The sequence below is a fragment of the Musa acuminata genome, chromosome BXJ1-6 (genome assembly GCF_036884655.1).
Source record: "Musa acuminata AAA Group cultivar baxijiao chromosome BXJ1-6, Cavendish_Baxijiao_AAA, whole genome shotgun sequence".
Taxonomy (NCBI): Eukaryota; Viridiplantae; Streptophyta; class Magnoliopsida; order Zingiberales; family Musaceae; genus Musa; species Musa acuminata.
This window is the reverse complement of record NC_088332.1, coordinates 25048203-25061964: the sequence shown is the minus strand read 5'-3', so window position 1 is coordinate 25061964 and position 13762 is coordinate 25048203. Positions and strand designations below refer to the sequence as shown.

General features: G+C 39.4%; 1 protein-coding gene across 1 annotated transcript; it reads right to left on the bottom strand.

Annotated features, from left to right (window-relative positions):
- Positions 1–10730: 10730 nt before the first annotated feature.
- Positions 10731–13392, bottom strand: LOC135677489 (probable receptor-like protein kinase At4g39110). Its single transcript, XM_065189853.1, has one exon. It carries the CDS (start codon positions 13390–13392, stop codon positions 10804–10806), a length of 2589 nt encoding a protein of 862 aa, XP_065045925.1. The 3' UTR covers positions 10731–10803.
- Between the last annotated feature and the right edge of the window lie 370 nt (positions 13393–13762).

The window sequence follows — 13762 nt, the reverse complement described above, 5'->3', positions numbered from 1 at the left end:
TTGGTTATAGAAGAATCAATTCATTGATTTTTAATGAAGTTTCCGAAGTTAAGAAAAATGATTTTGATGATGATCTTAATTTTGATACTTTGAATTTAAATGAATCCCCTTCTCCATCTAGCAACATGAATGCATCTTCTTCCGAAACATCCTTACCTAAGGAATGGAACTATGTAGATGCTCATCCCAAGGAGCTAATCATAGGAGACACATCTAAAGGGGTTCAAACTCGTTCTTCTCTTAAGAATTTTTGTGCCAACGCTACTTTTCTCTCCCAAATTGAACCTAAATGTATTGACGAGGTCTTGAAAGATGATTTATGGGTCATCGCAATACAAGAAGAGTTAAATCAATTTGAGAGAAATGAGATGTGAAAGCTTGTTCCAAGGCCAAATGACCATTTAGTTATTGGTACTAAATGTATATTTAGAAATAAGCAAGATGAATGTGGTATCGTTGTTAGAAACAATGCTAGATTTATGGCCAAAGGTTTCAACCAAGAAGAATGTATCAATTATGAAGAAACCTTCGCTCCTGTGGCTCGATTAGAAGCCATAAGGATGCTCTTTGCCTATGCTAGTAGTAATAATTTTAAGTTGTTTCAAATGGATATTAAAAGTGCTTTTCTTAATGGCTTTATTTCTAAAGAAGTTTATGTTGAACAACCTCCCGGATTTTAGAATGATAAGTTCCCCAATCATGTGTGTAAATTGACTAAATCTCTCTATGGTCTAAAACAAGCTCCAAATGCTTGGTACGAGAGACTTAGCTCTTTTTTTATTTTAAATAATTTCTCTAAAGGCAAGGTCGATACTACATTGTTTATTAAAAGTTCTAAAAATAATTTTCTTATTTTTTAAATTTATGTTGATGATATTATTTTCGATTCCACGAATGAATCATTATGTGAATCATTTGCCAAAAGTATGAGACTAGAGTTTGAAATGAGCCTAAATAATGGGGGGAACTAACCTTTTTAGGCTTACAAATTAAACAACTTAGTAATGGTATTTTTCTTAGTCAAACAAAATATGCTTTAGACTTGCTAAAAAGATTTAATATGGATAGTTCAAAGGCTATCAACACTCCTATGAGTACCTCAACTAAGTTAGACATTGACGAAAGTGGAGAAAGCTTTGATCAAAAAGCTTATAGGTGTATGATATGTAGTTTACTATACCTCACCGCAACTAGACCAGACATCATGTTTAGTGTAGAACTTTGTGCTAGGTTTCAATCTAATCCTAAGATATCTCATCTTAAAGCAGTTAAAAGAATTCTTAGATATCTTAAAGGAACCACTAATTTATGATTATGGTATCCAAAATATGAGAACTTTGAATTAATTGCTAATGCTGATGCGGATTTTGCTGGATGTAGAATAAATAGGAAAAGTACATCCGAAACATGTCAATTCTTAGGACATTCACTTGTCTCTTGGTCTTCTAAGAAGCAAAACTCGGTTGCACTATCCACAACCGAAGCCGAATACATAGCGGCTAGTGCATGTTGTACACAAGTTATATGGATGAAAAATATATTGGAAGATTATAAAATTTACCTTAAGAATATTCCTATAAAATATGATAATACAAGTGCAATATATTTAACAAAAAATCCTATTTAACACTCTAGAACTAAACACATTGACACTAGGCATCACTTTATACGTGATCTTGTTAACAATCATGAAGTAATATCAGAGTTTATTGATACGAAACATCAATTAGCTGACATCTTTACAAAACCTTTAAGTGAAGAATAATTTGATTTTATAAGAAGGGAGTTAGGAATGTTAAATTGTTCGAATGTATGAATTTGTTGTATTTCTTTTCCAGACTATCATTCTCTTAATGTATTCCATGAATGGGGCTTTCATAACTCTATTTCGTTTTTATCTTTCTTGACATGAATTTTACTCCATACCCTTGCTCCATCACTAATGATTTTTGATACACTTAATCACTTCATAGATTTCATTGACAAATACATCTCTCACGGATTTCACTCTTATGAATTTTTAATGAGAAATGGATTTAATGTGATGCTCTTCTCATTATGAAGGTTTATTCATGGAATTTCTTTTATCCTTCATATGATGATTCTTTCACATGAATTCTTTCTTAATGAAGGAAGAATTTTTATGAATTTTTTTGTATGAGATGAACACTTGCAAGAGTGAGGATTTGATTTCATATGAATATCTTGATCCTTTTCATGAATCCCTTCTCCTTATGAAAATTATAGTATGATTTAATAAAACTCTTTTATTGTTTTTGACTTGATTCAAATCATTTTACAAAGTTGGTTCTTAATGGATTTCCTCCTTACTTTCCTTCTTTATGCAAAGTTTTGATGAAAAAAAGAGGGGAGAAGTTGATGGAACCTATCTCTTTAATGTTTATAACTTTTGATGTTGAAAACTTTTGAATGATACCATGTAATGATACAATATCGATTGGATAAACTAGTGTGAAACTTGCGTGAATTTTTACCATACTTGCATTGTTGAATTATCCTCTTTTTTTATTGATGACAAAGGGGGAGAAATGATATCAAAATGTGGTAAATTGATGATAATGTATGCAATGTATCTTATCATAAATGCTTATATGCTTATCATTTGAAACATATTGAAATATGGCATGATTACTTACAAATATTTTAATTCTTAGTATCATGCTTGATTTTGTATCAAATTGATAAATGCCTTTCATTATGAGATATCATGAGCTTAACTTGCCATCTTGTCATAGAATGATGACTTACTATCTTGCTAAATTTCATATTCGAAATTCGTATCAATGATGATTATCATTGGATTTGAAAATGGATGTCATGCCTTGACATCATTTTGACAAATGCATAGTATCGTATTTAGAATTGATAAATCATGATAAGTATCATGATGTGCATATTCATAAGTTTAAATGTCTTTTCCAAGTATGACATATAGATGGGGGGGGGGTTAAGGTTAACTCCATCATCAATTAATTGTCATCATAAAAAAGGGAGAGATTGTTGAATCTCGGATTTTGATGATGAAATCAATTGTAAATTGTTTGATCTAATCTATATGCTGAGAAAAGTGTGTAGGATTAACTACAATAGCAATAAGACATAAATCATATGTTATGACGGAGTCAAGATCGAGATCTCGTTGGGAGTTCAAGAGTTCGCCGGAAGTCCGGACATTCATCGGAAGTTCTACCGAAACCAACCGAGAAGTCCAGGAGCTTGCCAAAGAAGCTCGTCAGAACTCGCTAAGAAGATCATCGTAAAGTCCAAGAGCTTGCCAAGAGTCCGCTAGAACATTGCCGGGAGTTCATCGGAAGTTCGCCGAAAGCTCGCTAGAAGAGCAATTAACATATCGGAACAAGAGTGCTTTGATTATGTCTTATTTATTATAGTTAAATAAAAAATTAAGTTAGGATTGGAAGGTAATCTCACTAACTTAATTAGGAGCCAACTAGGCCCCTTAATAGGGCTGAATTGGGCCGAATTGAACAGCCCATTCAGCACTTGAAATCAAGGCCGATAGTGGCATCGCCTGGAAGACCCAGTCTCCTAGGTGGTCTGGGTGGTGGTACCGCCCAAACTGGGCAATGGTACCATCGGCAATTATTACTTGCCAGCGGTGGTACCGCCCCTATCAAGCGGTGGTACCGCTAGAGCTCGGTCTTCGAGCTTTGTCAAGTTGTAGTACCACCTAGACTGAGCGATGGTATCGCTTAGTGTTAGACTGGAGGCGATACTACCACCCAGTAATGGTGATGGTACCGTCAGTACTCTAGAAATCTGGGATGAGACACTTTTTGGCTCCATTTTTGAAAGTCATTGGGGCCTATAAATACCCCACCCTTTTTTGCATGAAAGGATACCTAATTGTGATTATAATCTTGAATTTTTGGAGTGTAAAAGTGCTAGAGTTTTTCTCCTCCCTCTCTTAGCTTTGTAACCATTCAAGAAAGAGGAGTAAGGCTTGTAAGGGTTATCTCCTAAACTCGACGAAAGGATAAAGTGCTGTAAAAGGTGGTTGGTCTTCGCCTATTAAATGAAGGCCTTTAATGGACGCCGGTGATCTCAACGGAGAAGGAATTCGAAAGTAGATGTAGGTCTCATTGACCGAACCACTCTAAATTCTGGTTTGCTTTTCCTTTGTGCAATTTACTTTACTATAAACCTCATTGAGATTCTCCTTACATTCTTACGAAAGTTTTAAGTTCAACATCTTTCCAAAATGATTTAAATCAAAATGAAATTTATACGAAAATGAAGAATTTTTCGCTGCACTAATTCACCCCCCCCCCCTCTTAGTGCCGCTCTTGATCCTAACATCCTTACCTAAGGGATTGGAAGTATATAGATGTTCATCCTAAAGAGCTAATCAATAGAGGTATTTCAAAAGGTGTTCAAATTCATTCTTCTCTTAAAATTTTTTGTACGAATACAGTCATTTTATCTCAAATTGAACCTAAATGCACTAACGAGACCTTGAAAGATTATGCATGGGTTATTGCAATGCATGAGGAATTAAATCAATTTGAGAGAAATGAGGTATGAAAACTTGTTCCTAGACCTAGTGACCATTTGGTAATTAGTACTAAATGGGTCTTCAGAAACAAGCAAGATGAACTTGGTATCATGGTTAGAAACAAGGCTATATTAGTGGCCAAAGGTTTCAACTAAGAAGAAGGTATCAATTATGAAGAAACTTTCGCTCTTGTAGCTAGACTTGAAGCAATAAGGATTCTCCTTACCTATTCTAGTTATAATAATTTTAAGTTATTTCAAATGGATGCTAAAAGTATTTTTCTTAATGGCTTTATTTCTAAATAAGTTTATATTGAATAGCCTCCCAGATTTGATAATGCTAACTTTTCGAATCATGTGTTTAAGTTGAGTAAGGCTCTCTATCGATTAAAACAAGCCCCTAGGGCTTGGTATGAGAGGTTTATTTCTTTTCTTATTTAAAGTAATTTTATGAAAGGCAAGGTTGATATTAAAAATAATTTTCTTATTGTTCAAATTTTTATTGATGATATTATTTTTGGATCTTCAAACGAGTCTTTATGTGAATCTTTTGCCAATAGTATGAGCCATGAATTGGAAATGGGTTTGATGGGGGAATTAACTTTTTTCTTATGTTTACAAATCAAACAACTTAGTGATGGATTTTTTGTTAGTCAAACAAAATATACTTTAGATCTATTAAAATAATTTAATATAAATAATGCTAAGGCTATTAATACATCAATGAGCACTTCTACAAAATTAGATATGGACATTAATGGAGAATGTTTTGATCAAAAACTTTATAAGGGTATGATATGTAGTTTATTATATCTCACAACAACTAGACCCGATATCATGTTTAGTATTAGACTATGTGCTAGATTTCAATCTAATCCTAAGTAATCTCACTTAAAAGCTATTAAAAGTAATTTTAGATATCTAAAAAGAACTCATAATCTAGGATTATGGTATCCAAATTCTAAAAACTTTGAGTTAATTGCTTATGCCGATGTTGATTTTGCTAGTTGTCAAATAGATAGAAAAAGCATATCCGAAACATATCAATTTTTAGGTCACACACTTGTCTCGTGGTCTTTCAAAAAATAAAACTTTGTTGCATTATCTACAACCGAAGCTGAGTATATAGTAGTAGGTGCATGTTATGCACAAGTTATCTAGATAAAGAACACTTTAGAAGATTATGGAATTCACTTGAAAAACATATGTATAAAATGTGATAACACTAGTATAATATGTTTAACAAAAAATCTCATTCAATACTTTAGAACTAAACATATTGATATTATGCATCATTTTATTAGAGATCATGTTAATAATCAGGACATATCTTTAGAATTTATTGATACAAAGTATCAATTAGTATATTTTTTACAAAACCATTGAATGAGGAACAATTTGATTTTATTAGAAAAGGATTAGACATGTTAAACCTTCCAAATACATGAATTCCTTTATAAGTTTATCAAATTTCTCGGTTTTTCATAACTTGAATTTTTTATTTTAAATCAAGATCATCTCATATGAATCTTTCCTCTTTCTATTTGCAAAAGAAGTGCCTTGATTCATGGATTTTTTATCCTTTATTTAATGATCCTTCCCCATGAATAAGAATTCATTTAATGATCCTCACTCTACTCACAAAAGAAGAATTTTTATCCATGGACTTTTAGTATGTGATGATCATTTGCAAGAATAGGGATTTGATTTTTTTTCGTATGGATATCTTGATTCTTTATAATGAATCATGTCTCATTGCTATAGTAGAAGCTTGATTCAATGAAACTTAACTTTCATGAATTTGGTTCTTGATTTTTCATGGAGAATGAATTCCTCCCTTACTCTTCTTCCTCTTCTTCTTATTTTTATAACAAAGGAAGAAAGAAACTTGCATATCTCAAAAAGAACCAAAAAGCTCTTACACATCTAAAGCAAAAATGCTAGCTTGCCTATTTCAAAAAATAAAAATGCTAGCTTGCCTATTTCAAGAAACAAAAGCAGTTATCATGCAAAGTTTTTGCTTAACTTCTCATTTTTGCTAGCTTGGATAAATTGGTGTAAAACTTTCTTGAATAGTTTAAAATACTTGTATTTTTAAATCATTTTCCTTTTTGTTGATGACAAAGGGGGAGAAATAATGAATGTTTGGTATCATAAATGCTTTAGTAGCATGGGAGAAATGATGAATGTTTTGTATCATGATGAAAATGTTGATTTAATACATGAAATGATAAATGCTTAAAAATTTTTAAAGTTATACCCAAAATGATGTATCATGAATGCTTTAGTATCATGCATGGGAGAAATTATGAATATTTGGTATCATGATCAAAATGTTGATTTAATGCATGAAGTAATAAAATTTTTAATGTCTTAGCATTATAAATGTTATGCCCAAAATGATGTATCATGAATGCTTTAATATCATGTATGATATGCCCATAGTGATGATTGATTTATTTTTGGAATATGCATGAAGTGATGATGAAATGTAAGATTTTGAAATTGTACATGTTTTAATTTGAAACTATAATGATGCACAAACATATGAAATTTTGATTTGATATATTGCATTCGATCCTTGTAATCAAAATTGTTTCACTTGAATTCAAAGGTCATGATTCCTTTTAAATTTAAGTTTGCTTATCTCAATATAGCATATAGATAGTGGGAGTTAAAGTTAACTCCATCATCAATTGGTTGTCATCACCAAAAAGGGGGAGATTATTGAATCTCGAATTTTGATGATGAAATCAATTGATTTAATCCATATATTAAGATAAGTGTTACAGGTTTAACTATGATAATGAATAAGATATAAAGCAGATGTTAGGCCGGAGTTAAAGATCGGACGTTATGACGAAGATTCGGATGATGTGCCAGAAGATCACTAAAAGTTCATCGGGAGTTCGCCAAGAGTTCGTCGAGAGTTCATTGAGAGTTCGTCGGGAGCTCACCGAGAGTTTGTCGGGAGTTCACTGAGAGTTCATTAGGAGCTTGCCGAGAGTTCATCAGGAGTTCGCCAAGAGTTCGTCGGGAGTTCGCCAAAGCGTGCCAAAAGTTCATCGAAAGTTTATCTAGATTCACCGGAAGAACGATTGACATATCGGACAAAGATTACTTAGTTAATGTCTTAATTATCATAGTTAGAACTTAGATTGAGTTAGGATTGAGAGATAATCCTACTAACTCAATTAGGGGCCAATTGGGTCCAAAACATGACTAAGTTGGGCTAGATGGAAGGCCCACTTGGCCACATAGAGCCTTACTAGGTGATGGCACCGCCTAAGATGGGTGGTGGAACTGCTTGAGGCTCAGCCTCCCAAGTGGTTTGGGCGATGGTACCACCTAGACTGGGCAGTAGTACAACCGACAATTAATGCTGCCAAGCGGTGGTACCACTAGAGCCCAGTCTTCAATGCTCTGTCAGGTGGTAGCACCTCCAGACTGGGCGGTGGTACCACCCAGTGTCAGAGTGTTAGGCGATGGTACCGCTCAATACTAGCGATGGTACCGCCAGTACCCCAAAAATCTAGGATGAGATACTTTTTGGCTCCAATTTTGAAACTTTTAGGGCCTATAAATACCTCACTCCTTTCTATATGAAAGGGTAACAAAAAGAGCAGAAAAGTATGAAATAATATTTAAGTGTTGGGGTATAAAAGTATTGTAAAAGTACTAAGAGTCCTCTTTTTTCAGCTTTGTAATCATTAGAGAAGAGGTGTGAGGCTTGTAAGGGTTGTCTCTTAAACCCATGAAAAGGAGAAAGCTTTGTAAGAAGGTGGTTGGTCTTCCCCTATTGAAGGAAGACCATTAGTGGACATCGGTGACCTCGATAGAGGAGGAATCGGAAGTGGACGTAGGTCATAATGATCGAACCACTATAAATCTAGTGTGTTCTTTTCTTACTACTTTCCTTCATTACTTAGCTGCACTCTACACTTTACATTTACTCTAAATCATTACTTTCATTACTGTCTTAAATGGACTTTGTCGAAACAATTTTATCGAATAAAATTTTCTAAATCAACATAATTTTTATCGCTACACTAATTCACCCCCCCTCTCTTAGTGTCATATTGATCCTAATAAAAATAGCCTCAACGTTGGCCCAATGGGCCCCTAATTGAGGTGTATTGGTTACACCCAAAACTAACTCAATTAGACCTAACTAACTCGATCTAGACATAATCGATTACAAGCGTGAACCCTATGTTGTCGAGCATGTAATTGGTTCATCCAATGCTTTGTCCAATCCTTCGGTGCTTCATCTAATCCTTCGACGTATTACCCAATCGACATGTTGACCTCCCGTAACTTCCAATCTCCTTGATACAATGTCCGATCCTTTGGCTCGATGCTTGAACACATGGCACGAAATCCTTCCAGCACATCAACCATTCCTCCAGCCCGACGTCCAATCTTCTGACATGTTCTACTCCGGCCCAACATCTGATTCTTCCTGCTTTAATCGAATTGTCTTTCCTTGATCGAGATTAGTCCTACATCACTCAAATGCACATTAGATCATAACCTCATCAATTGATTTCATCATCAAAATCCGAGATTCAACATAAAGAATATGGTTTTCATTAACATCTTTATTTTGAGTTTAATCAGGTAACTATAAGTTTAATTTATTATAAAATAATGATCGTATAAATTATCATATTGATAATATATTTTGGAAAATATATTTCGAATGATATCATTATTATGAGCTAAAATGTGAATGTATATATTTTATAAGCATAAAAATATATGAATTATAATAAAAATATCTTATATGCATGTATATATAATGACATATGATGTAAGAGTGCCCACATTTTCTATAACATACGGTGTGAGAGTGTACAAATATATTATAATGTGCAATGCACCTATATACTATGATTACGTGCTATGTGGGAGTACATATATGTATCATGATGTACGGAGTGAGAATATACATATATATTATAATGATACATGGTGTGAGAGTACACGCATATAATATGACGTGCAGTGTAAGAGTGCACATATATTTTATGACATGCGATGTGGGAGTGTACGTATATATTACGATCACGTATGATATAGGAATACATATACATGTTATGATATAAGGTGTAAAAGTCCAAAAATTTTGTATGCTTCTTACATGTGCACATAAGCATTTTGAATTATTTCGATGTAGAATTTTAAGTTTTTAGTTTGTATATACTATATTATAGGGTTATACTTGCTAAAGAAATCATTGGATAAGGGGTTTACCATTAAATATCTTATGCTAATAATTTTAAAATATTATATATATGACATGACAATAAAGCTATAAAGGCTTATACTTGCTCAACGAATACTCACTATAGACCTTATTTGTAGGTAAAAGATACTAATACCCCACTGAAGTGATTGGGGAGGGAAGTAAGCGCGTGCAAGCTCATGCCAACGCAGATATGAATGATGACCTGTTAGTATTTTGTGCATACAACTTTCGTTCAAGCTATGTTTATGTTTTTCTTTTGGTTAGAGGTTATAATCATTTACGTGTATCAAAAATATTATGTACAGAGGAAATCTTGTCATTTTGTTTAGTAAGTTAGCATATTTAAATTTTAGAACTGCTTACTTTTTACTACATTCGTATTGATAGCAGTGATAAAAATTTGAAATATGATATCCTACCTTAGTCATATATATAGGGTATGAGTGGCACTAGAAGTCAGATGTTCTAGCACTATCATTCAATTCGAAGAAAGCATCAAGAGTTCATAGGAAATCATGTCTATTTATAAGGATGAACAAAAATACTAAGATAGATAATTAGTTGAGTCATTCACATGGAAGTATCTTATATGAAATCTTACTATAATTTTTTATTTATTGATAATCATAATTAAAATCTAATCTAATCTAATCTAATCTAATAAATATCTTGTCTAATTAAATTGATCACATAATTAAAAGAAACCCACAACGTGTTCGACGTCTTACGCTCTAAAACCACATGATGCGACTTCACCCACAGTTTAGTAGAGCAACAGCAGAAAGCACAAGTGGGAAGAAAAAAGAGGTCATTTGGCTCTTTTGCCTACTTAATTCAACCCAGTAAATTACCTTGTTACATAGGGTATTAAAGTATCATCAATTACGTGTCACAATAACGACCTTATCTGAACAATTAGACCTGCTAATGGTCACACGAGATCCCAACACACGACGAGAACAGCAAACTAAACCACGTCCATCTCATCTCCTGAGACGCCTTCCTCACGTGCACGTACATCACCTTCCTTGCATTCCCGTTAGCTGCGCGAACAGCTCGTTCGCCATCGTCGTGCTCGAATTCTCCACGGATCGGCTCATGACGGGAGTCGTCGCCGCGGGCGGCTCGTCGCGTTCCCTCTGCGAAGACTCCGCGAAGACCTGGATGCTGACGGCCTTCTCCTCCTCCTTTGACTCGGTTGGCTTTGCCGCCTCCTGAGGAGGTGGGTCAGGGGGGTTGGTCTCCTGCAGCTGCAGAGCGTACTCGAGGTTCCACAGCACGTCGCCCATGGATGGCCGGTCGACCCCGTGCTCCGCCAGACACTTCTCCGCAGCCTCCACGAACTTGCCCAGGGAGTCCTTGTTGATGGTGCCGGTGAGGTTGGGGTCGATGATCTTCTCGATCAGGCCCTTCCGCTTCCACTGCAGCGCCCACTCGGCCAGGTTCACTTGCTCCCTCGGAAGGGCGGGGTTGATGGCCGGCCGTGCGCAGAGGGCCTCCAGCAGCACCACCCCGAAGGAGTACACGTCCGACTTGTCCGTCAGCTGCTGGCACCGGAAATACTCGGGGTCGAGGTAGCCGAAGCTGCCCTTCACCGCGGTACTGACGTGCGTCTGGTTCATTCCCGGCGCGTCCTTGGAGAGGCCGAAGTCGGACACCTTGGCGATGAAGTTGTCGTCCAGGAGGATGTTGGTGGTCTTGACGTCACGGTGGATGATGCCCTGGGCCGTGCCGGTGTGCAGGTAGTGCAGACCGCGCGCCGCCCCGATGCATATTTCCAGCCGCTGCTTCCACGTCAGCGACGGCAGGTTGTGCCCGTAGATGTGGTCTCTGAACGGCCCGTTGGCCATGTACTCGTACACCAGGATCATCTCCGAGTTCTCGTCGCAGTAGCCGATCAGCGACACCAGGTGGCGGTGGCGCAGCTTAGACAGCATCTGGATCTCCGTCTGGAACTCGTTGATCCCCTGCTCCGACTGCGGGTTCCCTCTCTTGACCGCCACCTTCGTCCCATCATCGAGCTCGCCAAGGTACACGTTCCCGAAGCCGCCCACACCGATCACCGCATTCTGGTCGAAGTTCTTCGTCGCCGCCTGCAGCTCCGACAGGGACATGTACCGGCCGAGACCCAGCGTGGAGGAGAAGGTGTAGCCGCTCTTGTGCGACCCGTAACCCGACCCCTTGCTGGTCGTGAACGTGGAGGTGCTCGTGTGTACCGGAAGGAGCCACGAGGAGAAGCTATTCCTCCTCCGCCAGTCCTTGGGTCGCTTGTACCACTTCACCACCATCGCCCCCAGTCCGGCGAAGGCACCAAACATCATAGCGAATCCGACGGCAGCGATCGCACGCCGATTCGAGCTGCCGCCGCCTCCAGCCATGGAGCCATCGACTCCGAACTCGCCGTCCAAGCTCCCCACCGAGTTGTTCATCTTCAGAATCTCCACGCCGTTGAGCAGCGCGTCGATCCTGCCAGTGTTCTCCTTCATGGGGCCGATCTGTATGGTTATTCTGCCCGTGGCCACCGAGGCGTTCAGGACAATGTCTTTGTAGTAGGCCATCGCGAGGCCGGAGGTGAGGGTGGAGAGGTCGAGGCCTGAGACGGCCATCATCCCATTGATGTACACGTTGAAGTAGAGGTCGTTGAGCGACTTGCTGATGATGTCGCAGAAGTGCAGTCGGACGAAGTACCCGAACGAGGGGTCGACGACGAAGATCCACGTCACGTTGAAGTTGGGGCGGCCGACGCGCGCGTCCGCCATTTTCACGGCCGTGGCATGCACGGTGTTGGGCGCGATCAGGGGCGAGGTTCCCTCCGGGTACTTGATTATGCTGGGTGACACGGACACTTTCTTGGCGGTGGACTTCGATTGCAGGAATGTGTCGCTCTGATCCCACGCGCGCCCGAGCGTGTCGTTCGCGGAGGTGATGACCGGCCCACCGACGTTGATCCGGTAGACCACCTGGTAAGCGGAGAGCGAGAGCCCGCCGATCTGCCCGACGGGCGAGACCGTAGAGGCTGTGTCGGGGATGAGCACGTCGGGGGCGGAGACGACCTCGATGCCGTTGACGAACGCGACGGAGTTGCGGAGCGGGGAGAAACGGATGGCGAGGCGCGGATTGGTGGCGTTGACGAGGTACTCCTTGAGCACCCACTTGGTGGGGTCGTCGACGGTGAAGCTATGGAGGAGGACGAAGTCGTCGGTGTTGACGGTGAACACGGCGCTGCTGAGGTCGAAGTCGGAGCTGTTCACGGCGAAGAAGTGGAGCCTGATCCAGTGCCAACCAGGGCGGGAGAGCGTGAAGCTGTAGGAGGTCTCCTCGTGGAAGATCCTGGCTGTGAGGTAGAGCGGCGAGGGGACGCCGGGGGCGGCGGGGACGGACGCGCGAACCTCGTCGTGCGCAGCGAGGAAAGGAGTCGACTGCAAGTCCGTCTTGAATTCACGGCCGTCAGGCATGGCGGCCGTGGAGGTCGCGCCGCAGTCGATCAGGAAGTTGTCGGCGGGGGTAAAGGCCGCTGCCGACTTTTGCGCCTGCCCGGAGGTCGGCGTCGAGCAGAGGAGGAGCTGGAGGAGGAGGAAGAGGAGGAAAGGGAGGGATGCCTGATCCATTCTAATCGAAACCATGGTCATCATCTTGAGCTTCTTCTGTTACCTCCGCCGTCGCGGGCGCGTATAGTCAAACTCCTTTCCGATCCCGGAATGGGGTTCGGGAAGGTCGAGGAGAGAGAAATGGCGCTACGGGACCAAAAAATGAGTCTCTTCGTTTGTTTGAAGGGCAGCTCAAAGCCTCGTGCTGCGGTTGGATCGCCATGCTATATATGGAGGCCTGACGACCAAGTCAAGTTGCAGAGAAGGAGGAGTTAACTTGGCATCCTGCCATCTCTCCCATCTCAATTCCTCCCTCTTTCTTCTCGCTTCCGCTGGTGAGATATAACGTGAAACCATTGCATGGCATTCATTGCCTTTTCTACATGACGCA

What these genes read in the sequence shown, in the direction of transcription:
- LOC135677489 (XM_065189853.1), bottom strand. Translation starts at nt 13,392, where the DNA reads ATGGATCAGGCATCCCTCCCTTTCCTCCTCTTCCTCCTCCTCCAGCTC.